This window comes from Macaca nemestrina, chromosome 2 (genome assembly GCF_043159975.1).
Source record: "Macaca nemestrina isolate mMacNem1 chromosome 2, mMacNem.hap1, whole genome shotgun sequence".
NCBI classification, from domain to species: domain Eukaryota; kingdom Metazoa; phylum Chordata; class Mammalia; order Primates; family Cercopithecidae; genus Macaca; species Macaca nemestrina.
This window is the reverse complement of record NC_092126.1, coordinates 101,322,384-101,348,885: the sequence shown is the minus strand read 5'-3', so window position 1 is coordinate 101,348,885 and position 26,502 is coordinate 101,322,384. Positions and strand designations below refer to the sequence as shown.

General features: G+C 43.2%; 1 protein-coding gene across 1 annotated transcript in view; it reads right to left on the bottom strand.

The window, feature by feature from the left end:
- LOC105480198 (oxidative stress responsive kinase 1) overlaps nt 1–10,465 on the bottom strand; it is a 93,823-nt gene extending 83,358 nt beyond the window's left edge. The window contains exon 1 of the mRNA XM_011738749.3: nt 10,283–10,465. Within this exon, the coding sequence (XP_011737051.1) occupies nt 10,283–10,352 (70 nt within the window). The 5' untranslated portion in view covers nt 10,353–10,465. The remainder of the gene's footprint in view (nt 1–10,282) is intronic.
- Nucleotides 10,466–26,502: the final 16,037 nt, after the last annotated feature.

Here is a 26,502-nt window from a genome sequence, read left to right as displayed (position 1 = left end):
AAATCTTTCAAACTAAGTAACTCTACTTCTTGAGACAGAGAAGGATCTGCCCAAGCATGAGCAGGACTAAGAAAAAATTTCAGTCTCTCTCCGCTTTACGAGACTTAGAAATTTGAGAGAGAACCCGGCCAGGCACAGTGGCTCCTGCCTGTAGTCTCAGTGCTTTGGGAGGCCAAGTCAGGCGGATCACTTGAGCTGAGAAGTTTGAGACCAGCCTGGCCAACATGGTAAAACCTACAAAATCTACAAAAACTACAAAAATTAGCTGGGCGTGGTGGCACACACCTGTAGTTCCAGCCACTTGGGAAGCTAAAGTGGGAGGATGGCTGGAACCTGAGAGAAAGAGATTGCAGTGAGCCATGATCACGCTGCTGCACTCCAGTCTGGGCAACAGAGCGAGACCCCACCTCAAAAATAATTTTTTTTAAAAAAGAGAGAGATAATTAAAAATAGATATTCCTGTGAGGATAAAAATGAATTAAATGAATCAAATCAAATGAACACATTTTCCCCAAAATTGTGTCCAGCCATCACTATAATAGGCTTATAGTCTAAAGATTTTAAAGTATATTATAGTAAGGTTTTGCATTCACTAAAGAAAAGCACTAGCCCAGGCTGTTTGTTTTGAAAGATGACTAAAGTATTGTCACCTGAACCATGCAAAACATCAGAATTTACAATTTTGTTAACCCCTTTTCTAAATAAGGTCTCTTGTCAGAGTCATATTGAAAATTAACTAGCAAAACAGCTGTAAGAATAGTCATCATCATAAAAATCATGCTATTCTGTCCATACAAAGATGAAAATAAAGACACACTGCCATATGCTTCAAGTAATTATTCAAGCAGCCTGATGGTTTTGCAATGAATCATCACTCGCTCTCCTATTCACTCTGGTGATCTCCCATCTGAGCGGATGACAACTCCATTCTTCTAGATGCTCTAGCCAAAAATCTTGGAATCATCCCATCTTCCCTTTCTCTCACATCTAATCCAACGGCAAATCCTCTAACTTCAAAAAATATGCTATATCCAGAATCTGACCTCTTCTCACCATCTCCACTACTACTTCTCTCCCCTGGATAATCTCCTTCCACCCTTGTACCCTTATAAAACGATTCTTCATATTGCAGCCTGAGGTGTTTGTTTGTTTGTTTTTGAGACAGTGTCTCATTCTGTTACCCAGGCTGGAGTGCAGTGGCACGATCTCGGCTCACTGCAACCTCTGTCACCCAAGTTCAAGTGATTCTTATGCCTCAACCTCCCAAGTAGCTGGGATTACAGACATGCACCACCAAACCCAGCTAATTTTTGTATTTTTAGTAGAGATGGGGTTTCACCATGTTGGCTAGCCTGGTCTCAAATTCCTGGAATCATGGGATCCACCCGCCTGTCTCCCAAAGTGCTGGGATTACAGACGAGACACCTCGCCCGGCCTGCAGCCTGAGTTTTAAAATGTAAGTCAGGTCATGTTAAATCTCTGTTCAAAACCCTGCAACGATTTTCAATCTTACGCAAAGCAAAAGCTAAGTTCCTACAATAACTTACAACCTGACAATCAGGACCACGCATCCATACCACCTTACTTTTCTAACCTCTTCACCTATCTGTCTCTTCACCTTCTGATACACTCTGCTCTAGCTGTCCTCACACCTCCTTAGCATTCCTTAATCCCATCGGCATGCTTCTACTTCAGAACTTTGTTCTTGTTGTCCTCTGCTTGGAACAAACTTTCTGCAGATAACCACATCATTCACTTCTTCACCTTCTTTGGGTCTTTCCTCAACTGTCACCTTCTCAGAGAAGTTTTCCCTGACCTAAAACTGAAACCCCACCTCCATCCCTAGCAGTCTCTAACGGCTTTCCTGCTTTTTCTTCTTCTTTAGAGTTTCTAGATTGTAAACTCTGTAAAAGCAGGCATTTTTTGTGTTTGCTTCACTGTTTTATCTCCAGCATCCAGAACAGTGCCTGGTACATAACAGGAGTTCAATATTTGCTGAATGAATTAATCAAATAGTGGGGTATATTTTCAAGGAAAAAAAAAAATCCTGTTTGGGGCAGAACACACACAGAAATAGCCCAGTCTTCATGGGTGTTATTTCATTGTCACCATCATGTACATTAACATTCACTGAGCATCCATTCTGTGTGCCAAGTCTATGCTGAGTACTTTCTTTACTTACATTTCTTCTTTTCATCTAATCATTACAATAATCCCATGCGATAGGTTCATGGTCTTACAAGGCAATGTAAGTAAAGCAATGTAATTAAGGTAAAACTTAGGTCATACAGTTAGTTAGGCAGAGTAGGGCCTAGAAATAAGAACTACCTGAGTTTCAACACTTTGCTCTTAATTGGTAGGCATCTGCCTCTTCAGATTAAAGCTAACATTTATTAATTGAATTTTATGCATCAGGTTAAATTATTTACTTGCAATACCCTATTTAACTATTTTCATTAAAAAAAAGAAAAAATGAGGCCAATATTTTTAGTTGCTTAGCCAACATACAATTTCCCCTTCTTTAGTAAGAGAATCCTGACCTATTTTGTTTGAAGTAATAATGTGTCCAGCTAAAGCTTCATTTCCCAGCTTCCCTTGCAAATGACCAAATTATATAGTTCAGGCCAGTAAAATAGACGTGGAAGTCACTGAGAAAGGAATCCAGGAAAGAAAGTCTTTTGAAAGAGAGCCAACTCAGCTTCATGTGTCTTTGTCCTTTTGCCATATTCTTCTGGACTAGAACACAAGCATGAGTCTAGAGGTGGAACAACCATCTTCCAACTATGAGAAGGAGAGTCACCTGCTAAGTGTGGTGGCATGAAAAAAAAATAGGAGCCTGGGTGCCTGACAGCACCTAGGCTGCCACCTCCAGTCTTCTTGTTATATAAGGGGGGAAAAAGATTTTATTAAGGCACTATTATTTCTATTTTCCCCACATGCAGAGAAATGTAAGCCCTATTTGATACAACACTATGAGGTTGTTGGCCCAATGCTGGCCTCATAGAAAATGTCACCTTAGCTGAGTCTTCCAATAAGTGGAAAAATACACTATTAAGCACCACTCTATTGAAAGCATGAAGTCCTTCACATTTATGCAGGCGCTAAAGGTAAGGCCCTGGAATCTGTATTTGAAAACCACAACTTTAGACTCAAAATGTGTGGCTAGTAAACAATTAATGAAAATAAAAAGGGAAAGTCAAGAATAGAAATATATTGCACTGCCTTCACCAAAGTGTCAAAGCTAGGTGAATCACACCTTAAACCTAGTATGAAGTTTTCAATTTTCTAATCTGAGGTAAATAGTAAATACTCATTGAGACTTTTCACAATGCAGGACAATAAAAGCTAACTGGCACAGCCCTCTCTGCCATTATATTGTATTATTAGCAATATCATGGTTACAGTTATACTACCATGTCCAACATAAATCCCTAAATCCATCTAAACCTGAATGAGGCCTGGACTAAGAAAAAAAAAAAAAAGATGCAAAAATAAAATAAAATAAATGCAATAATATTCCAATAAGCATTAAAAACAGATTCAAAATACTGTAAGTGTTACAAGATTTCACATCACATAGGATTTCATATTTCATGGCAATACCAAAAGTTGGGAAATACGAGGACAAAGAGAAAGGGTAAAAAAAGGTCAGAGATAATAACAACTATCATTTTATACAAGCTAAACACTTCCCACAAATAATGACACTCAACCTATATAACAACCCCAATGACAGAGGTGCTATTCTCCCCAGTATACAAAAAGCTGACATGGAAACTAATTACATAATTTGTCTAAGATCACATAACTAGTAAGAGGCAATGCCAGGATTTGAATCTGGGTCAGTCTAACCCCAAAGCCCAAATTGTTACAGCTGCTTCAACACATGCCAAATACAGTATAACACATGCTCAGAAATTCTAATCTAAGACTAAGGGCTCAAAAATACTGAAATTCTAATCTAAGACTAAGGGCTCAAAAATACTGAAATTCTAATCTAAGACTAAGGGCTCAAAAATACTGAAAGATCAATGATTAATTGTGAGAACGACACTAACATCTTTTACACATAATCATACTTAAAGAACTTCAAATCTTGCCAAAGCATGCTTAAGGCGATACGATTCTTTTTAAAAAAAAAAAAAAAAAAAAAAAAGCCCTTTGAATTTTCAGTCTATAGGCTTTTAATGTGTTCCTAGGAGGAGATTCTGTTCTCTGTAGGACTTTACCAGACAGACGAAGAACAAAACAGAATGTGAGAAACAATCCCATAAATAGTATAGTGCTAAGAAGCAAATGTGAAAAAAATTACAGTTCAAATAAACATATTACAGTTCAAATAAATGTACGTGTTTTGATGGAGATGACACCATTACACTGATTTCTCTAGAAAAAATCCTTTGAAAACAAAATTTAAATGATCCCAAAACCTTTTTTCTAGATTTTAATCATTTGTTTCCTGAAAAAGTTGAGTGTAACCTGAAATCGCAAAGATTCATTTTGAAGACCACAGCTTATTACAAATTACTATGTACCAAACTTTTTGGTATGGAAGCAAAGTTAGAATAAGAATACAACGCTTTACTGAAACTTGCTGCTTGCACTAGGCTGTAGATCAAGGAAAAAAATTTTTTTCTCCCTGTTGGGAAAATGGAGAGAGGCTGTAAGGAGTAGACTGGAAGGATGTGACAGGTGTGGAATATCTATCAGATTTTTTTCACTCTAAGGATAGATACTTCCCTTGGCCAGGCACAGTGCTTCATACCTGTAAATCCCAACACTTTAGGAGGCTAAGGTGGGAGGATCACTTGAGCCCAGAAGTAGAGACCAGCCTGGACAACATATGAGACCCTGTCTCTACAAAAAATAAAACTATGAGGTGGGCATGGTGGCACGTGCTTGTAGTCCAGCTACTAGGGAGGCCAAGGCAAGAGGATCACTCAAGCCAGGAGTTCGTACAGTGAGACAGTGAGCTGTGATCGCATTCCAGCCTGGGTGACAGAGTGAGACACTGTCTCAAAAAAAAAAGCAGGGGAGATATTCCCCTTAATCTGTGAGACAATGTCCCCCATCTTCCAGTTTATATCCAAGAACCAATGTAGATACAGGAACAAGGATCCTGAATTAGGCTACAGGAGACATAGATGCCAGTATTGGCTCTGCCTCTAATTAGCTATATGGCTTTAGGCAGTCATTTTACCTTTCTGTCTCTGTGTCTTCAACTGTAAAACAGTTGTAGATGGTTGTAGAAAGGTGGTTCACCTTTCTTCACACCATACACAAAAATTAACTCAATATGTTTCAGAGGCTTAAATGCAAGAGCTAAAACTAACACTTAAAAGAAACCATAGGATAAAAAAATCTTCACAATGCTGGGTTAGTAAAGATTTCTTAGATATAACACCAAAGGCAAAATAAATAAAAGAAAAAAAGTGATAAACATCAAAATTCAAAACTTTTGTACTTTAAAAGACACCATTAAGTAAATGAAAGAGGTCAAGCGCGGGGGCTCACACCTGTAACCCCAACACTTTGGGAGGCTAAAAATACAAAAAATTAGCTGGGTGTGGTGGCACACACGTGTAATCCCACCTACTCGGGAGGCTGAGACAGGAGAATTGCTTGAACCCAGGAAGCAGAGGTTGCAGTGAGCTAAGATCATGGCACTACACTCCAGCCTGGGCGACAGAGCAAGACTGCAACTCAAAAAAAAAAAAAAAGTTAAAATTAAAGAAGGCTAGGCACAGTGGCTCATGCCTGTAATCCCAGCACTTTGGAAGGCTGAGGCAGGCGGATCACTTGAGCCCAGGAATTTGAGATCATCCTGGGAAATGTGGCGAAACTCGGTCTCTATAAAAAACACAAAAATTAGCCAAACGTGGCGGCGTGCACCTGTAGTCCCATCTACCAGGGAGGCAGGGGTGGGAGGATCATTTGAGACCAGGAGGTGGAGGTTGCAGTGAATTTGAGATCATCCTGGGAAATGTGGCGAAACTCGGTGTCTACAAAAGACACAAAAATTAGCCAAACATGGTGTCGTGCATCTGTAGTGCCAGCTACCAGGGAGGCAGGGATGGGAGGATCACTTGAGGCCAGGAGGTGGAGGTTGTAGTGAGCCCTGATCATGCCACTGCACTCCACCTTAGGTGACAGAGTAAGACTCAAAAAAAAGCCGGGCGCGGTGGCTCAAGCCTGTAATCCCAGCACTTTGGGAGGCCGAGATGGGCGGATCACGAGGTCAGGAGATCGAGACCATCCTGGCTAACACGGTGAAACCCTGTCTCTACTAAGAAATACAAAAAATAGCCGGGTGAGGTGGCGGGCACCTGTAGTCCCAGCTACTCTGGAGGCTGAGGCCGGAGAATGGCGTGAACCCGGGAGGCGGAGCTTGCAGTGAGCTGAGATCCGGCCACTGCACTCCAGCCTGGGCGACAGAGCGAGACTCCGTCTCAAAAAAAAAAAAAAAAAAAAAAGACTCAAAAAAAAAAAAAAAAGGAAATGAAAAGAAAAAAAAAAACTACAGATGGGAAAATATTTAAATTAAATCATATATCAGATGAAGGACACATACCCAAAATGAATACACATACCCACACTTCTATAACTCAAAAAAAAAAAAAAAAAAAAAAAAAAAACAGCCAGGCACAGTGGCTCACCCCTGTAATCCCAGCACTTTGGGAGGCCAAGGCAGGTGGATCACCAGAGGTCAGGAGTTTGAGATCAGCCTGCCCAACATGGTGAAACCCCATCGCTACTAAAAACACAAAAATTAGCTGGGCATGGTGGCGAGCACCTATAATCCCAGCTACTCAGGAGGCTGAGACAGGAGAATTGCTTGAACCCAAGAGGTAGAAGTTGCAGTGAGCTGAGATCTCACCACTGTACTCCAGCCTGGGCAACAGAGCAAGACTCCATCTCAAAAAAAAAAAAGAAAAGAAAAAAGAAAACAAACAACCCAATGGGCAGTCCAACTGGACAAAAGATTTGAACAGATATTTCACCAAAGAAGATCTATGAAAGCCTAATAAAATAAGCACATGAAAGGATGTTCATCATCATTAGTTATTAGGGCAATGCAAATCCAAACCACAATGAGATACCACTTCATAACCACTAGGGTGGTTACACGCAAAAAGACAACAAATGTAGAGAAATGAGAACTCTTATAATTACTAGTAGGAACATAATGGTACAGTTACTTTGAAAAACAGTTTGGCAGTTTCTTAAACAGTTAAATTTGTGATACAACCCAGCAATTCCACTCCTGGGTATACATCCAAGGAAAACGAAACATATTCATGGGATGACTTGATGTGAATACTCAAAGCAGCCTTATTCCAAACAGCCAAAAAGCAGAAACAATCCAATGCCCATTAACTGGTGTCCAATAAAAAGGAACCATGTACTACATGGCAGATGGATGAACCTCAAAAAGCATTATGGGAAGTAAAAGAAGCCAAACGCAAAGGACCACATATTATATGATTACATTTACATGAAATGTCCAGAAAGGGCAAATCTATAGAGACAGAAAGTATATTTTGCCTGGGGCTGGGGGTGGGAACAGGGAGTGACTGCAAATGGACATGAGGCATCTTTCTGGAATGATGGAAATGTTCTAAAATTGGATTGTGGTGATGACTGAACAATTATGTAAATTTACTAAAAGATTATTGAATTGTACATTTTAATCAGGTAAATCTTATGGTATGTAAATTGTATCTCAAATTTGTTTTTTTCAAATGAAAAAATATTTATGCTAAGTTAAAGAAACCAAACATGAAAGACCACATGTTATATGATCCCATTTATACAAATGTCCAAAAAAGGCAAGTCTATAGAGACAAAAAGTAGATTTATGGTTGCCTAAGGCTGGGGGTGGAAAAAGGGATTAACTGTAAGAAAGCACAAGAGATCTCATGGGGATGTTGGAAATACTCTAAAACTGGATTATCGTGAAGACAGTTGTACAACACAGGGAATTTACTAAAAATCACTAAACGTTACACTTAAAATGGGTGAATTTTATATTAAATTATACCTCAGTAAAGCTGTTTTAAATCCATGAAAGATGGTCAAATCACACTGGAGTTCATAACCTTTTAAAAACCATGGACCACTTTGTGAATGTGAGGAACACTAACCCTATCCAGAAGACTGAGAGGCTACCTTTTGCCCACTCACAGACATCCTAAGGGTCTGAGGACACCCAATTAACAAATCACCAAATCTCTAGCGCCTTTGTAACTCTGAAATTCTTTGCCATCTTAACACCAAAGGCTTTGAGAATGACTACAACCACCCTCTTCACCCTAGAAAGATGGACACACTACCAGAAAAAAAATAAAAATAAAAACTCTTCTTTTAAAATGATGATAGGGAACCTCATCTTTACTTCTCTGACATCATTTTAGAATCTTCCATTTAATCCTTTCCTTCAATATGAAACTCTGACTGGCGGAACCAGAAGCAATCAGTTCAGACCAGGAACCAGCTGTCTTTAGAACCAACAAATACACGTCAAAGACCCAATAAATACGTAGCAAGCACACAGGCCCATGAAGTGGCTTAAGCAAAGATGTGATGTCTTTATTTAGTCCAGGTTTTTTTGTTTTGTTTTGTTTTTGTTTTTCCTACACAAACCAATACTGCTTTAAGCCCAGATTGTCTTACAACAAGAGGCAAGTAAAAAAAAATTTTTTTCACAAAGTTTTTTTTAAACCCACAGTGAAATAAACACCGACACTCCCAAGGCAGCTAAGAAGTCTTCAGTTGGTCTTTGTTATAAAACTAATTTTAGGGCAGGATGCTGGCAAAGTAGACAATTCTCCTTCCTCCAATACACAGGTGTCTGCTCATGTCAGTTTGATTGAGCCTGTATAGCTAAACCCACCCCCTTTTGATTTCCAAGGTCACTGGGTTATTGTTGTCCAACAAATACTCCCCTCATCCCCAGGCCCCAGCCTCCTCCCAATCCCTAGGCTTCTGTGAGAATTACAATCTATGTTTGTGCAAGTTTTGGTCTCTGCCAACTGGGATTCCTGGACCCCCTTCAAATCTTTTCACACACCAGCCCAATTTATTGGATCACGTCAAGGCACTATTTGAGGGCCTCCAGTGATACATAAAATTCCAAAATCTGTAGCAAGGCTGAGAAGATCCCTAAGCTCTGGCTCCTCCCTTCCCTCTCTATCCTTGCCAGCCTTCCTTCAGGTCCTAAAACATACCAAGCTTTTCCCCTACTCAAGGCCACTGCATCTCCTCATCCCTCTGTAAGGAAAAATCTTCCTGAGGCTCTTAATCCTCACTTCTCATCCTTCAGGGCTCAATTGAAATGTCATCGCCTCAGAAAAAGAATTTTCCTTGAAATCACCCTAACTAGATCTCCAGGTTATTCTCTATCAGAACATCTTGTTTATCTCCTTCATGGCACTTGCCAAAACCTCTTCTTTTTAATTCCACCCCCCCCCCCCCCCCCCGCACCACCACCAAGGACGGAGTCTCGCTCTGTCGCTCAGGCTGGAGTGCTATGGTGCGATCTCGGCTCGCTGCAACCTCCGCCTCCAGGGTTTAAGGATTTTTCTGCCTCAGCCTCCCGGGTAGCTGGGACTACAGGCGAGCCCCACCACATCCAACTAATTTTTGTATTTTTAGTAGAGACGGGCTTTCACCATATTGGCCAGGCTGGTCTCAATCTCCTGACCTCGTGACCCGCACGCCTCGGCCTCCCAAAGTGCTGGGATTACAGGCGTGAGCCACCACGCCCGGCCCTTTTTAATTCTTTTTGTCTACTTATTTAATGTCTACCTCCTCGACTAGAAAGTCACTTGAAAGGAGTCAGAAGCTGGGTCTCTGTTGCTCAGCGTGGTTCCTGCAGCTTCACCTGGAGGATCCCCAGCTCGCCCCAGCACGGACCAGGAGGAAAAAACTAAAGCAGAAATCGATGGCTGTGCCCACAACTTCAAGATCCCATTTCTCACACAGCCTCGGTAAGGCCTGCCCCACACCTGCACTTTCTTTCTCTACAAGACACATGGGTCGCTCCTGTCCACACATCGGAGAATGCTGTACACAAATCTCTCCTGAGCCCCCTCAAGCCCCACCCCACGCCGCCTCACAGGCGCGCGCCTCAAAACCCCCTTCCCGTCTCACACGCGCTCGACACAAGCGTCCCACGAATTCCTGTGAGGGCTGCGCTCCCCGAGCTTCCGCGGATCCCCACGTTCCCGCGTCCCCCGCCGCCCAGCGCCGCGCCTTCCCCCTCCGCGGCGCCTGCTCTCACCGATCACCTCCTGCAGCTCGTAATCGTCCCTGTTGATGGACCAGGGCAGGGCGCTCGAGTCCTCGGACATGACGGCGGCAGCGGCTCGCGGTCCTCCCTCAAACTCGCTGACCTCGCTCGTCTCCTCGCCGCGCGTCTCCCCACCCCCAACAGCCGCCGCCGCGCCCCCACCAATCGTCTCGGAACAGCCACGGGTCGGACGGCGCCAGGGCGCGGGGTCACCGCGCGGCAGAGCGGCGGGGTCTCAGAGCTCCGGCAGACCTCGCCTCCTGCTCCTCCGCGTCCGGCACTGCCCGGCCCAGCCCACGTCCTGTCCTCGGCCTCCGCAGCAGCAGCGACAGAAGCTTTCCCTGGGCCCAGCCCCTCTGTCCCGCCCTCCACCCCAGCCCCACGCACGGGCCAAACTTTCCCTTCTCCCTCCACCTGCCGACACGCAGCGCGCTGACGTCACCGCGCTGGTCACGCCCCACCTCGGGCTCGCCTCCGGCCGCCATCTCCAGTGTGGCTGGATACAAAGTGAGCGAGCTAGAAACCCAAGAAGGTGGGAGTTGGCGGTGAAAGGGAAGAAATGTTTAGGTAGAGGTTCATCGAAGGCATCGAAAAGCCGTAGGAGAGCCTCAGGTAGCACAGAGGCAGTAGCCACACTAAGCATGGCGACCAAAGCGCAGCAAAGTAGAGGGGGCGGAGCCACTTCTAGCGCCTGGGGCACGTTGCTGGCTCCGTCGTCGCATTCATTGGTTTGTTTGAGAAGGAATCAGAAAAGCAATGGGTGTGGGTAGACGTCAGTCATAAGCTGGTCCCGCCTCCAGGCTCTTAGAGCGCTTCTCCGTGTTAGGGCTGCAGCCCTTCAAGAGCCCCATTACCCCGCTCGTCTTACCACTTCCTCTGGAGTGACGTCACGGCGTAACCGTCACACCCTCGAGACGTGCGAAAGCTTCCACGGGGTGTGGAGAAGCCCTGAGGGAGCGGCTGGGTGGGGTAGCCCTCGGGTGTGGACCACTGCCAACTAGGATAAAAGGCCTTGGGCCACCGGTCGGAGTGAAACTGGAAGTTTGCCTGGTGACATTTTTTTCAAGGCGGACGTTCTCTCTAAGGCATGCTGTGGCGCTGTCTCTCGCGGTTCCCTCCTGCATTGGGCGGGTTCTGTCCATTAGCAACTTTAGATCTGCAGCTCAAGCACCTGCCTTGAGGGCCTCGGAAGTCTTTTTCCCCCCGAACAGGGCTTGGGCTATTAAACAAGTCAGATCGACCCACAGATTTGGGGGTTGTCTCACGAGCCTTGGCTTTTGTCACCCCCACTGAACAGTTTTCTCAGTTTGACTACGTAGTGCCGTTGGAGAAATTAGCGAGCTGAAGACAACACGCTTGGTAAATTGGATTTTAAAAAATAAAGAGCATCTAACAGGAATAGGGCTAGGTGCGAAACTGTTCTAGGTTGGACGCATTTCAGTCCAATGGCAGTTATTAAGGAAGAGACCTTAGGCCGGGTGCAGTGGCTCATCCCAGCACTTTGGGAGGCCGAGGCGGGCGGATCACCTGAGGTCAGGAGTTCGAGACCATCCTGACCAACATGGTGAAACCCCGTCTCTACTAAAATACAAAAATTAGCCAGGCATGGTGGTACGCGCCTGTAATCCCAGCTACTAGGGAGACTGAGGCAGGAGAATCGCTTGAACCTGGGAGGCAGAGGTTGCAGTGACCCGAGAGCATGCCGCATGCCACTGCACTCCAGTAGCCGACAGACCCAGACTCCGTCTAAAAAAAAAAGAAAGAAAAAAAAGGCTGGGTGCAGTGGCTCACGCCTGTAATCTCAGCACTTTGAGAAGCCGGGGGGTCGGGGCGGGGTTGGGGGGGGTGGGTGGATCACAAGGTCAGGGGTTCGAGACCAGCCTGGCCAATATGGTGAAACCCCATCTCTATTAAAAAAAATACAAAAAATTAGCCGGGCGTGGCAGCGCGGGACTATTCGGGAGGCTGACGCAGGAGAATGGCTTGAACCCAGGAAGCGGAAGTTGCAGTGAACGTTGATCGTGCCACTGCACTCCAGACTGGGCAAAAGAGCCAGACTCCGTCTCCAAAAAAAAAAAAAAAAAAATCCTTTCCTGCAAGCCATTGGAAGTTCAGGGTTTTTTTTGTTTTGTTCTGTTTTTTTGTGGGAGACGGAGTCTCGCTCTGTTGCACAGGCTGGAGTGCAGTGGCATGATTTCGGCTCATTGCAACCTCCACATCCCATGTTCAAGTGATCCTCCTGCCTCAGCCTTCCCAGTAGCTGGGACTACAGGTGCGTGCCACCACGCCCAGCTAATTTTTGTATTTTTAGTAGAGACGGGGTTTCACCATATTGGCCAGGCTGGTCTCGAACTCCTGACCTTGTGATCCACCCACCTCGGCTTCTCAAAGTGCTGAGATTACAAGGGTGAGCCACCGCGCCCAGACTTTTTTTTTTTTTTTTTTTGAGATGAAACCTCGGTCTGTCGCCCAAGCTAGAGTGCAGTGGTACTATCTCGGCTCACTGCAACCTCTGCCTCCCAGGTTCAAGCGATTCTCCTGCCTCAGCCTCCTGAGTAGCTGGGATTACAGGCGCCTGCCACCACGCCTGGCTAATTTTTGTATTTTTAGTAGAGGCGGGTTTCACCATGTTGGTCAGGCTGGGGAAGTTTAGGTCTTAAGCTTGAGCTACACCAATTCTCCTCTCCTTGCTGGGAGTCCTGCCTGTCTACTGCAGCAAAACCTGTGTGGCAATCTGGCGTTACTGCACTGGGCAAGTAGATCTTAGTTTGGTTCTAAAACACCTCCAAGCACTGGAAGCTCTGTGTGAGCTCTGCTGTGGGAGGTCCAACTGACCATGAAACCAGTCAACTAGAAGCTACTAGTGGGTTTCCACCTAGTTGGTAGGATTGGAGAATGTTTCATGAAGAAGGAAGCGTTTGTACCAGACTTTGCAAAGTTAACATGATTTCAATAGATGCACATTTAGAGGATAGAATAGTCCAGGCCCAGCAAAGGTGCCACAGTTCCAGAAAGCATAGCACAGGCCTTGCTGTAAGTGGTTTCAGCCATTACTACTGACACTTTCTTTACCGTATGTTCTGCCTTTTTCTTTTTGCAGGGAGGAGAGGGATGGGATCAAATGTATCAGAAAGGAGCTAAATCTGATGGTATTAGCTTCAAAGTTTGCACCAATAGAAAGGTCTACAAATCAGAAATCCTTAACTTGGGGTTGTTAAGCTGTATGACCCATGGACATACTTCAGTTTTGTTTTTTGTTTTTTGTTTTTCTCCCTGGCACAGTGGCTCAAACCTGTAATCCCAGCATTTTGGGAGGCCCAGGCAGGTGAATCATGTGAGGTCAGGAGTTCGAGACCAGCCTGGCCAACACGGTAAAATCCCATCTCTACTAAAAATACAAAAATTAGCCAGGCATGGTGGCTGGCACCTGTAATCCCAGCTACTCAGGAGATTGAGGCAGGAGAATCGCTTGAACCAAGGAGGCAGAGGTTGTAGTGAGCCAAGATCATGCCACTGTACTCCAACCTCAGCAAAAGAGTGTGAGACTCCATCTCAAAAAAGAAATTATATATATATATAATATATAAAAAATAGGTATAGAAATATAATAGGATATACTTCAGGGAGAGATTTTGGCAACCTTCCTCCTTTCTTCCCCTTCCCCAGTGAAAAGGAGCTGCTAATCTAACAGTGAAAATTCGAGATGTTAATTGGCCCATGTTCTTGGCAGGCAGGGTCACCAATGGATTTTGTTCTGCCTCCTCCACAAGCATAGCTTGATGGATTAGTTGAGCCAGAACCAGCTCTGCAGATCTGTTCATTTCATTTATCCTGTCTCCTTGATTTTCTCCATGTAGCCTGATAGAGGTTGGGATTCTGTGATTTTAATATGCAAGGAATTGGCAGCTCTTTGAGGTCAGAATCCAAACCTCAACCTCATTCTCAGCCTGTTGAGTACCTTCCATGTGAAAGAGAGTATTGTCATAAACACTGAGTATAAAGTTGACCAAAGCAGACTCAGTTTCTGTTTTCAGGGAACACTCTCGTAGAAAACAGTAAGCAACTAAGCAAATCGTGTAGGAAAAGGCAAGTATACTGTGACAGAGAATAGTTAGGAAGCCAGCCATGTGGTGAGTACAGTTGACCCTTGAACAACACAGGTTTGGACTATGGGGTCTACTCGTAATAATACATGGATTTTCTTCTGTTTCTGCTACCCCAAGACAGCAAGACCAACCAGCCACTCCTTTTCCTCCTTGTCCTCAGTCTACTCAATGCGAAGACAATGAGAAGCCCTTTGTGATGATCCACATCCACCTAATGAGTAGTAAATATATTTTCTCTTCCTTAGATTTTTAAAATTTTCTTTTCTGTAGCTTTATTGTAAGAATACAGTATATAATACATGTAACTACAAAATATGTGTTAATCTAGTTTATGTTATCAGTAAGACTTCCGATCAACAGTAGGCTATTAGTAATTAAGTTTTGGAGGGCCCAAAGTTATATATGGATTTTTGACTGTGCAGGTGGTCGGTAACCCTAATGTCCTCATTTTTCAAGAGTCAATTGTATTTTAAACGGGGTACAGTGGGGATTTGGGGCACTTTTGAAACTTTTAATAAATGCTTTTATTCCTATTATATTATGCTGCTGCTTTTTGTATATAGCTCTGTCAGTAGTCTTTAGGGGATGGGGAAGAGGGAAGGTAGGATGATTCTGGAACTGTGGCCCTTTTATCAGAATTTCACCAAATCCTACCTAGGTTTCTTGGAAGTATGGCATATTTTCCTGAGGAGAGGGACCTTATTTTTCCTTACATTTTCAAAGGAGCCCTTGTCTTAGTTTGGGCTCCCCTAACATCAGACTCAGAGACCAGGATTTGGGTACAAATAGTTTGTTTAGTAGGTGACTCCAAGAGGCAACTCCACTTTTGAAGAAGTGGAGAAGTAAGAAAGGAAAGGAAGGATAGTCATTAAGGGTGTGTTAATGAGGGGTCACTGTGTGGGCAACCAGGCTTAATCCTGCTGTGAGCCATCTGGGAAACTATGGAACACATTTCAGAATTGTCTCACTAAGAGGTAAGGAAGCTGTGCTATTATCCCACCAACTCTCTTCCTCTTTAGGGTGTTAACACTCCTGCACCTCTACCCAGCTCAGTGCTTGGAAAAGCATGCTCCTAAGGTTGGAGAATGCACTCATGCAGACATAGGCAGTCCTCCTCTTGTGTTAGAACTCTCTAAAACCAAACTCCAGAGTAGGCTCAAAGGCTATGAGCCCAGTATAGACAGCATCTGCTGCTGTGCATAAACCCAAAAGTTGAGACTCACTGTCTGAACTGAGAAACGGGAAACAAAAGTATATTCATGCTTCTCCTTCTTACTTTATTGCCCTTAAGCAACTTATTTGCATTGGGCTTTGCTTTTAGTGCCTGCAGAATAGAGGAAAAAAGACTGATTTCAAGACTAGTGATGTCTTGAAGTGGGGAATTATAGCTGTAACAATTCAAGTTTTATAGGCTCCTTTGATTCAAGTCTAAAAATTAATGTGTACTCTATGTGAGAAACCCGAATATAAAGAAAAGTACAACCTTATACCTCTGACCTGAGCTGATTTTCTTAGCAGTTTCATGTCAGTACCAGGACCAATTATAGACTGCTAGAATTTATTCCCTCCCATCTATCTCTTATCACATGTCACACTTAATGTGATGGGAGGGCGATAACAACCAAACCCCCTTAGGTGAGCTTTTCACTTTGTGCCTAGAATAGTACCCTGCAGAGGCATGCATTCAGGCATGGTGTAGATTAAACAGATGAAGTGTGAGAGTAGAGGAGACATACGCGAGCTAGGAGTCTGGAGCCTGGTGACAAACTGACAGCTTGGCAATCCCAGAAAATGAATGTCTAAAGTGATGGGCACTCAAGACCTGCAAAAATGCCTATGTATAAATGTTATTGTAGGGAAAAAAAAAATCTCTCCATGAAGAAAGTACAGCCTCAGCATCAAGCTGGATTCTGAGCCAGAAAGGAGTTTCAGATTCTTCCAGGCTGGCACCATGCCAACTAGATGAGCTGAAGCTAAACTGAGCAAAAGATGGGAAATACCTGACTGGGGTGGAGCAGATTTCTAAGTGCCTGCAACATTTCAAACACTCTTGAAGGTTTAATATATCTGAAAACCCAATTAATTAGGATGTTTATTGTGGCATTATTGTAACAGAGAAAATTTAGAAACAGCCTATGTGTTCTTTGATAGAGGACTGGTAATTGCTTGTGTGTATTATGTGGAACATCTCAGGACACATAAGACATTTTCTGTGTTAATGTAATTGATGCTAGCTGAAGCAACAACCTGAAAATCTGGATGGCTTAACCCAAAAGCTTTTTTCTAACACACATAAAGTCCAGTGCAGATGTCTCTGGTCCCTCTCCTTCAAGAGGAGAATGAAATATTTTGGCTGTCTCCATCTTGTGGCACCACCATCTTCTGGGGCCTTCTTGGAGTCTTTGCTGGATCCTCTGCCTTCAGCCAGCCAGTCAGTTGAGAAAGAGAACACCACAAAGTGGGCCAAGATTCAGCTGTATCCATTACCTCTTCCCATATTGTATTGGTCAGACCAAGTCATCTGACTCCAACCTAACTCTAGGAAACTGAGAAATGGCTTCTGTGTGCTCAGGAAGAAGAAACAGATGGGACTGGTGAGCATCTAGCCAATTTCTACCACAAATGCCCATTTTGGCTGCCTCCAGGCCAAAGGCAATAACTTGTTGAGGAAAAGGAGTGGGAGGGATATATCCTCTTTTATATTTTGGATATTATAAATCCATATTACTTGTTTAAAAATTACTTAATTGAGAAAGTGTGGACTGGTAAAATTATGGCTCATCCATACCATGAAACATTATACAACAGTTAGAAGAATGAAGTAGGCCAGGTGCAGTGGCTCATGCCTTTAATCCTAGCACTTTGGGAGGCCAAGGCAAGCAGATCGCCTGAGCCTAGGAATTCAAGACCAGCCTGGGCAACATGGCAAAACTACGTCTCTACAAAAAATATAAATGTTAGCTGGGCATGGTGGTGTGCACCTGTGGTCCCAGACACTTGGGAGGCTGAGGTGGGAGAATCACGAGGTTGCGGCTGCAGTGAGCTGTGATTATGCCACTGCAGTACAGCCTGGACAACAGGGTGAGACCTGTCTCAAAAAACAAAAAAGAAAGAAAGAAAGAGAGAGAGAGAAGAGAGGGGGGAGAGAGAGAGAGAGAGAGACAGAGAGAGAGAAAGGGGGAGGGAGGAAGGGAGGGAGGAAAGGAAAGAAGGAAGGAAGGAAGGACTGTACATACTGAAATAGGATGATCTATATTAAGGTAAACAAGCAACTTGTAAAATAAATTCAATTTCTACCTGTACATAAATATATAGAATAAGTCCTGGAAGGTACATGGAAGTGCAATACACATTTGCTTTCTGTGTATTGTTTGAGCTCTTTATAAGGAGAAATACCAAAGAACACAACATGACTTAAATTGCTGAAAGCAATTCTCCAAGATTGATTCCACAAAAATATTTTGAGAGCCCATAAACATAAACTTCAGCTGCATTAATCAGGAAAATGCAAACGAAAACTAAAATGTGATATCACTTGACCCTTCACCAATAGGTAAAAACTAAAAAGCTGGAGAATACTAAATGTTGGCCAAAATGAGGAAAACAGAAACTCATCTTCTGACAGTTGGAATGAAAATTGATGCAACGTCCCTGAAAAACCTTGGTATTACCTAGCAAAGTGGAACCTGTGCCTCCCCTACAACCCAGCAATTCCACTCCTGGTATACAACCAAAATAAACTTTTGTACTTGTATTCCAAATAATATATACTAGAATACCTACATCAGCAAATTTTGTAATGGCTAAGTAAAGGAAGTCACCCAAATAGAATGTAAAAGTATTCATACAATGGACATTATACAGCAGCAGAATTTACCTACAGCTGTATAAAATAGATGAGTGCCAAAACAGGCCAGGCGCAGTGGCTCACACCTGTAATCCCAGCACTTTGGGAGGCTGAGGTGGGTGGATCACCTGAGGTCAGGAATTCAAGACCAGCCTGGCCAACATGGTGAAACTCCGTCTCTACTAAAAATACAAAAATCAGCCAGGCGAGGTGGCAGGCACCTGTAATTCCAGCTACTAGGGAGGCTGAGACACGAAAATCACTTGAACCCAGGAGGCAGAGGTTGCAGTGAGCCAAGATCATGTCACAGTACTCCAGCCTGGGTGACAAAGTGAGACTGCCTGAAAAACAAAACAACTACCCCCCAACACACACACACACACACACACACACACACACACACACGCACACGCGCGCACACACACACACACACACACACACAGCAATGCTGATAGAAACAAAGTAACAGAAAAATTCATAGAGTGTGATTGCATTCACAAAAAGATCAAAGTACAATTGAATAATCTTACTGCAAGGAGACAACAAAAAAATTCAAGTTAGTGATTAGCTCTAGGGGGAAGGAGAAGGCTACAGCCCAGGTAGGGCACATGGAGGACTTAGTAGATATGGGTCATATTCGATTTCTAAACCTGGATGATGGGTACACACATGCTCAACTATTCATAAATGTTCATGTGCTCTTTCTAAGTATGTTTCAAAATGTAAATACCAGTGTTTATGGCACCCCCACCCCAGCCCTTCCTCTCTTTCACTCTGAGGAGACTCCAACATGCTCCATTCCCACCTGGTCTCATTGTGCCTCCCTCAGCCCTTGTGCTCAGCTTATTACTCCTTCCAGGAATGCCACTTTTCTTTGGCTCCACCTGTCCAGATCTTACCTGCTTTGCCCAGTTCAACTGATGACCCACCCTCCCTGCTCCACCCACACCCCTTGGAATGCTTTTTCTGAGATTGTTCCAGCCCTGAGGGCAGTTGTATATGCTTACCACCTCCCTCAGACCATTTCTGGGTACTTAGCCTATGGTGCCATGTACCCATAGTCTTCTCTCTTTGTGAATATTCTGTATTTCAGATTAGGTTGTAGGTCCCCTGTGAGGAGTGGAAATACCCTATGACTAGAAAGGAAGTAAAGCATTTTTCTGGGGTTTTCGTTTTTTGCCCACCTTAAGTCCTGTCAGCATAATGACAATCTGAAAACTTATGAAGAGCTGATTTTCTCCCCTTCTTAGAAAAATTTGCAAAAAGATATGCTAGTGAACTCTCAACCTTGGGCAGGAGTATCTCTGAGGGGCAGCTGTAATTTATAAAACATTCAAAACTACAGGTATCCATCACTATCAAACCCAGGAACTGGATATTCATGTTTATGTTCAGATAACTTGGTATCCCCCACTCTCTGAACTCAGGATCTGAATAGATTCAGACAGCATGTAATATAATGCCTACTTTCATAACATGAATTCAGATAAAAAGCCCTGAGCAGCCATTAGATTTAAGTGCTAGGCAACACACTAAGGGATATAAACACCTCATTTAATCAGTAAAATAGCCTTGTGAGGTTTTATGCCAGTTTTACAGATGAGAAAACTCAGAAAGGTTAAGAAACTTGCTCCAGAAATTCCTGGAAATGCTTAGCACAGTGCCTGGCTTATTTTAAGTGTTGAATAAGGGATAGCCGGTAATTATAGGTTGATGGAAATAGAATAAAGCGTTACAGAGACAGAGATTGGGCAACAATGCTGAATGGTTTGACTCAGGTCTGCTTACTCAGGAAAAACAGGAAAAACAGACATCTGTGTAATGTCATTCACACCATACCACTGCTGCATCATTGCTTGCCCATGGCACTGCCTAATTTATTATTGCAAAATCTGATTACGGAAATAAAAGCTTTCTATTCGATTCCCAGTGCATTGTGGAGCTTTCTTTGCCTTGTTTTCCTTTAGAACCCAACCTGAACAAATGAATTAGGGTTCAGGGTCTACCAAATTAGAGAGGGCTTTGCCTGTGTAAGCTTTGAATTGAAATTTTTAAGACATCAGGAAATGGGAACTAAAGTGCCCCTTAGTCTCTATCAAATGTAATTCACAATATTTATGAACGATTCTCTGTGTGCACAGCTGTGAGCAATCTACCTAAACAGGAGATCATTTTCCAATGTCCAAAGAGGCCTGGGCCCCTAGAACTGACGCTGTTTTCCTGGTGAATGGCAGTGGACCCCATCCAGCAGGCAGTGAAGACATTATCCTCCTACTATGGGTCACCTGATCTCTCTTAGGTAAATGCTAATTCAATTAGCTCTGCAGTGTCTAGTTGAGCATGAGTGTAATAAAGTTCCACATTGACCCCTTACATAGAATTACATATAACTGTCCTACAGAATGCCCTGCCCAAGAACTTAACGCCTACTAATCCTAGATAGAAAAAGAGCTTCCTGTGCCCCATGAAGGCATGGGGAAGTATTGTGGAGGCCTGTACAGAGAGTTGGAATGAAAGCCTACAGAGGTGAGACTTTGTGACTGAAAGAAAATGTTTGGAACTGTAGACTTCAGTGCTGGATGCTGACATCACATTCCTAAGGCCATATGAGGCCCGCTGCATCTCAGCAGGTGACACATAGCAAGTCAGGAATAAAATCAGGTCAGGCACTCCATGGCAGAGCCAGAGGACAGTACAAGGACCTGCTCACAGAGATCCAAGGCAACCCTTTCTTTCCACCACAAGGTCACATGAGCCTTCTCTTTCCCAGACTCCCAGACACCATCTTGGCAAGATGAAGAAAGAAGGGAAGGAGGCCTAAAACACAGCGTTTGCCTAAGAGTGATCAGGTTACTCACAAAGACACCAAAAAAATCTGATAATATTATTAATTGGCAAGCTAAATTTTCCCCGTCCCATCCAGCAGGGCAGGGGTTCATGCAAAAGATTCAATTATAGAAAACAAGCTACACTGTCTTCATATCTCTGAGTTATAAATGTGCATACCCACTCTAATGATTTTTGTGCTTTAAATTAGCAGACATATGAATTGTCCAGTTACAGCCAGCCCTTCGATGAAGCTGGATACACCCACACAGTTATCAGTAGAGCAGGAAAGGGGACCCTTGTGACAGGAACAGTAGTGATTCAGGGCAGACTACGGATGGGCCCACTGTTCAACAGCAAAGTGGACAGGACCCACAGCAGAACAGGAAGTAGACTATCGTGGACATGGAGGGACTGGGGTTGCAGGAGCACTGCGAGGGGCTTGCAGCAAGCCCATTTTGTCTCGGTTGCTCATGGCAGAAACCCCAAAGTTCATTAGGATGCCAGCATTCCTGCTGTAACAATGGCCAGATAGAAATCCATTTCACTCTGGCTGTGTGCCTTGACTCATGCCTATAATCCCAGCACTTTGGGAGGCCGAAGTGCATGGACTGCTTGAGCTCAGGAGTTTGAGACCAGCCTGGCCAACATGGTGAAACTCTGTCTCTACTAAAAATACAAAAATTAGCCAGGTGTGGTGGTATGCACCTGTAATCCCAGCTACTCGAGAAGCTGAGGCAGGAGAATCGCATGAACCCGGGAGGCAGAGGTTGCGGTGAGCTGAGATTGCGCCACTGCACACCAGCCTGGGTGACAGAGTGGGACCCTGCCTAAAAGAAAAAAAAAAGGAAATCACTCTGACATAAAAGTCTGAGTGTAAGCAGTCCTGACCGATAGTTCAACTCTGTAGTATCAGGGACCCAGGCTCTACCCGTCTCATTTCTGCCATCCTCAACATGCAGCTTTCAGCTCCCACCACCACACCCACACTTCTGCAGCATGAGATGAGAAGGTTTTAAAAATAAAAGGCACACACCTTTCTGTCGAGGTCACAAACTAAGAGTTGAATATATCACTTCCTCTTACATACCATTGCTCATGACTTAATCACATGACCATACAAAGGGCGTTGGTTAGTTATTGCCACAAAGATGCTATGTGACAAACAACCACAAAATATCAGTGGTAGATAACAATAAGCATTTACTTCTTGTTCAAGTGTCTGCAGATCAGATTGTATTTGGCTGATCTATGTTGGACTCAGCTGGACTTGGCTCCAGGCTATTCCTGATACCAATTACTATGCCAGTCAGGTCCTAACAGGAAACAAATGGCACACTCAAAATGGACAATTTGAGGACAGTTTAATAAAGGAAGTATTCTCTTCCTGCTCTCTGATCTCCCACTGATGCCTCCCATTGGCCAAGCCCAAGAGGAAACCTGTGGGCAAGGGGAGCCAGTCAATACCTTGGGTCACAAAACCTGGTGCAAAGAGCCATGCAGTCATGGGCAAGGAATAGGAAAACCAAATGGAATAGTGCAGTACACTAGGGCCAACCACCTCCAGGAGCCATTATCATTCCTAGGCCTGACAGAGCAAGAGGACTAAGGCCTACTAGAAGCAGAGAAAGTAGGAGAGAGAGAAGACTGCCTGAAAGTAGCTGTAGCCTTTTGTAGCGAGGTATAATCAGCCCTCAGCAATCCCACAAGAAGAGAGCCAAGGGAATAAATACCCTCACTTCGTTCTCTTCCTGCTCTCTCATCTCCCACTGGTGCCTCCCATTGGCCAAGCCCAACAGGAAACCAGTGGGCAAGGGGAACCTGTTGATGTAATCCTTGAAGGTCATTATCTTGGGGCACAGAGCCTGGTGGAAAACAAGGGAAGATGTGGAAGAGAAGACAGATAATATCTAGCACACAACCCAAACTATTTTAAACAGAGAATTTGCTGGCTCACATATCTGAAAATTCTGGCAGTAAGGCTTGAAGCAGGGGCTCACATGATGTCATCAGTATCTGGTTTTCTCTATTTACAGGCTTTATACGGAAACCTTCATACACAAATATAAATTCTGGAGCCACTTTGGAGCATGATGGCTCTGCTCCTGTCACTCTTCAAAGTGGCTCCAGAATTTATAACCTTTTACATTCAATCACAGTCGGAGCTACCAAAGGAATCATTGTGTCTCACTGAGTCTGGTCAAGTCACGTGACATACCTGAACCAATCATAGTGCTCAGAAAAAGAGAGAGGCACTCTTTGGTTTTGGTCAGTGTCTGGAGGGAAATCATGGCATGGAATCTAAATGAGGAGATGGAATGTTGATGGTGGGTAGCCAAAAACACTGTTATCCTAGATCTCTCTTCCCAAGTGCATGGGGCAATGTTTCTCAACCTTTCTATGTCTATTAATCACTTGGGGCTCCTATCAAAGTACAGAACGTGATGAATTAGGTTTGGAGTAGGCCCTGAGAGTCTTTACTTCTAATAAATGGTGTCAATGTTTCTGGTCCAGGGACCACACTTTGAGTAGCAGCATTCTTTAGAAGCACAATCCAATATATAGTAGCCACTAGCCACATGTGGTGATTGAGCACTTGAAATGTGGCTAGTCCAAATTGAGATGTGGGCTGTAAGTGTAAAATACACAGTGCCTTTTTAAGACTCAATGTGAAAACAATGTAAAATATCATCAATAGTTTTTATATTGATTACATGTTGAAATAATATTTTAGAAATATAATTTTTATGTAAATGATATTTTAGATATATTCTATATGTTTTAGATCCTTAGGTTAAATAAAATGTTATTAAAATTAATTTTGCCTGCTTCTTACTACCTTTTTTAATGTGGTTGCTAGAAATTTTTCAATTATATATGTGGCTCAGATTATCTTTCTGTTGGATAGCCCTGCTTTAGAAAGAGGTAACACCTGAAGCTGCTGAACTTGGTGTTTTTAAAACACATTCATCTTCACTTATGGATAAGCAACCAGAGGAATCTGGTTGAACCAGAGCCACATGAGACCTACCTCATATGGCCTTGGCCTTGGCCCACCCTCATGACCTCAGGGATAGGTCATTGCAAGTTGAATTAATGCATGAGTGTTTAGGACAAGGAACACTGGAAGGAGTCATTTGATCTGAGGAAGGAGGAAATTCTGGAGACTACGGATTCTCCTTCCTGTCCAGCAGTCACTTCATTTCTCATTTTTGTTTGAGCAGCTGCCTGAAGCAGAAACTACTACTGTGCTTATCAACTTCCTTAATCTATCTTGCATACGACCACTAAACTAATTTTCTCCACACTCTGGTTTTAACAATTCCCTCCTAACCAGACACAATCGATGCTCCCTGTTGCAGCCTGAGTTCCAGTGCCCCCAGTCATTCCTACTGAACCTGGAGTCTTGTCCTACCAGTCTACTCTCTGCTCCTAAATATGCCTCTCACTTTCCCCTTCTGCTTAAATTATTTCCTTACTGCTTGAATCTCCTTCCTCTCTTGGTGTCTACCTACCAGTTCTGCCACCTTCCAAAGCCCCTAAATGTCATCTTTTCAAGACCTCTGTCCCACAGAGGCCTGTCTGCAAGACTTGTAGGACATACTGTTTTTGGAACCAGCCAGCGCATCTGTTATGGAGGACTCTGTTGTCTAACTCTTGAGTTCTTCAAATCTTCTGTGTTTGTGCTTCAATTATTCCACTGGGTTTTAAGTTTCTTGAGAACAGAGCCATGCCTAGCTTAGCTTCATATGCTGCTTTTGACCTGGACCAATATAATAAGTAGGTCCTGAAAAGCCAAGTTGGTCAATTTTTTCAACATAAAATGAAATTGTGGTTGAAAATATATATTCTTTTACATATGCATATAGTTATCAGCAATCACTTTTATAATGAAAAATATTCTTCCTTTAAAAAACAAGATGGAAAATTAAGCTTTGGTCATTTCATAAGCACCCAGGGGCTTTTGTTTCTACTTTTAAAATATGTTTAATTAAAATATTTAAATAACATTAATTATATATTATTAATATAAAATATTATTATTAAATATTAGTAAGCTTCAGTATCAATATTAATAAATTTACTTCTGGCTGGGCACAGTGGTTCATGCCTATAATCCCAGCAGCACTTTGGGAGGCTGAGGCAGGTGGATCACCTGAGCCCAGGAGTTTGGAGTTTGAGACCAGCCTGGGTAACATGGTGAAACCCTGTCTCTGCAAAAAAAAAAAAAAAAAAAGTAGCCTGTGGTGGTGGTGTGCACCTGTAATCCCAACTACTCAGGTTGCTGAACTGGGAGGACTGCTTGAGCCCAGGAGGCAGAGGTTGCAGTTGCAGTGAGCCATGATCATGCTGCTGCATTCCAGCCCAGGCAACAGAGCGAGACCCCATCTCAAAAAAAAAATTTACTTATATATTTACTTATTAATTAATAAATTAAATAAAATTTAATGTTAATACAGTATTAAACTATATTAATTATATTAAATTAAAAATTATTTGAATTTTTTATTTTGAAATAATTGTAGATTTACAGGAAGTTACAAAAATAGTACAGGGAAGTTCCTATATCCTCAGCACAATTTCCCGCAATGAATACATCTTACATAACTATAGTACAATATCAAAACCAGGAACTTGACATTGGTATAACGTGTGTAGAGTCTTATGCCATTTTATCACATATATAGATTTGTGTAACCACCACCAAAATCAAGATACAAAGCTACCTGAAAAAAAGAAACATCTTTTTTTTTTTTTTTTTTTGGGACAGAGTCTCGCTCTGTCACCCAGGCTGGAGTGCAGTGACGCGATCTTGGCTCACTGCAGCCTCCACCTCCTGGGTTCAAGCGATTCTCCTGCCTCAGTCTCCCGAGTAGCTGGGATTACGAGTGTGTGCCACCATGCCCAGCTAATTTTTTGTACTTTTAGTAGAAACGGGATTTCACCGTGTTGGGCAGGATGGTCTCAATCTCCTGACCCTGTGATCTGCCTGCCTCGGCCTCCCAAAGTGCTAGAATTACAGGCGTGAGCCCCCTCACCCGGCCTGTACTGCAACATCTTAAAGCTCTGCCTCTTTGTAGTCACACCCACTTCCCTCCCTCACCCAATCAAAACACTGGCAGCCACTGATCTATTCTCCAGCTCTATAATTTGGGCACTTCCAAATGAAATGAGAATTTCATTTTGATTTATTTATAGTGTTTGAGAGTAACTGTTTGAACAGGTTTTTTAGTAGGTGTTCTAGGTATAACATTATACATATGTTAACTTATCACAGTTCTACTTGTGTTGACGTTTTATCAGTTTCAGTGAGATATAGAGGCCTTTCTTTGTTTAAGTGCCTTGACTCTCCCTCATTTATAGCTGTCGCAAATATTTCCTGTACATAAGTTGAAAACTACATCAGACAATGCATGGAGTGTTTAGGAGAG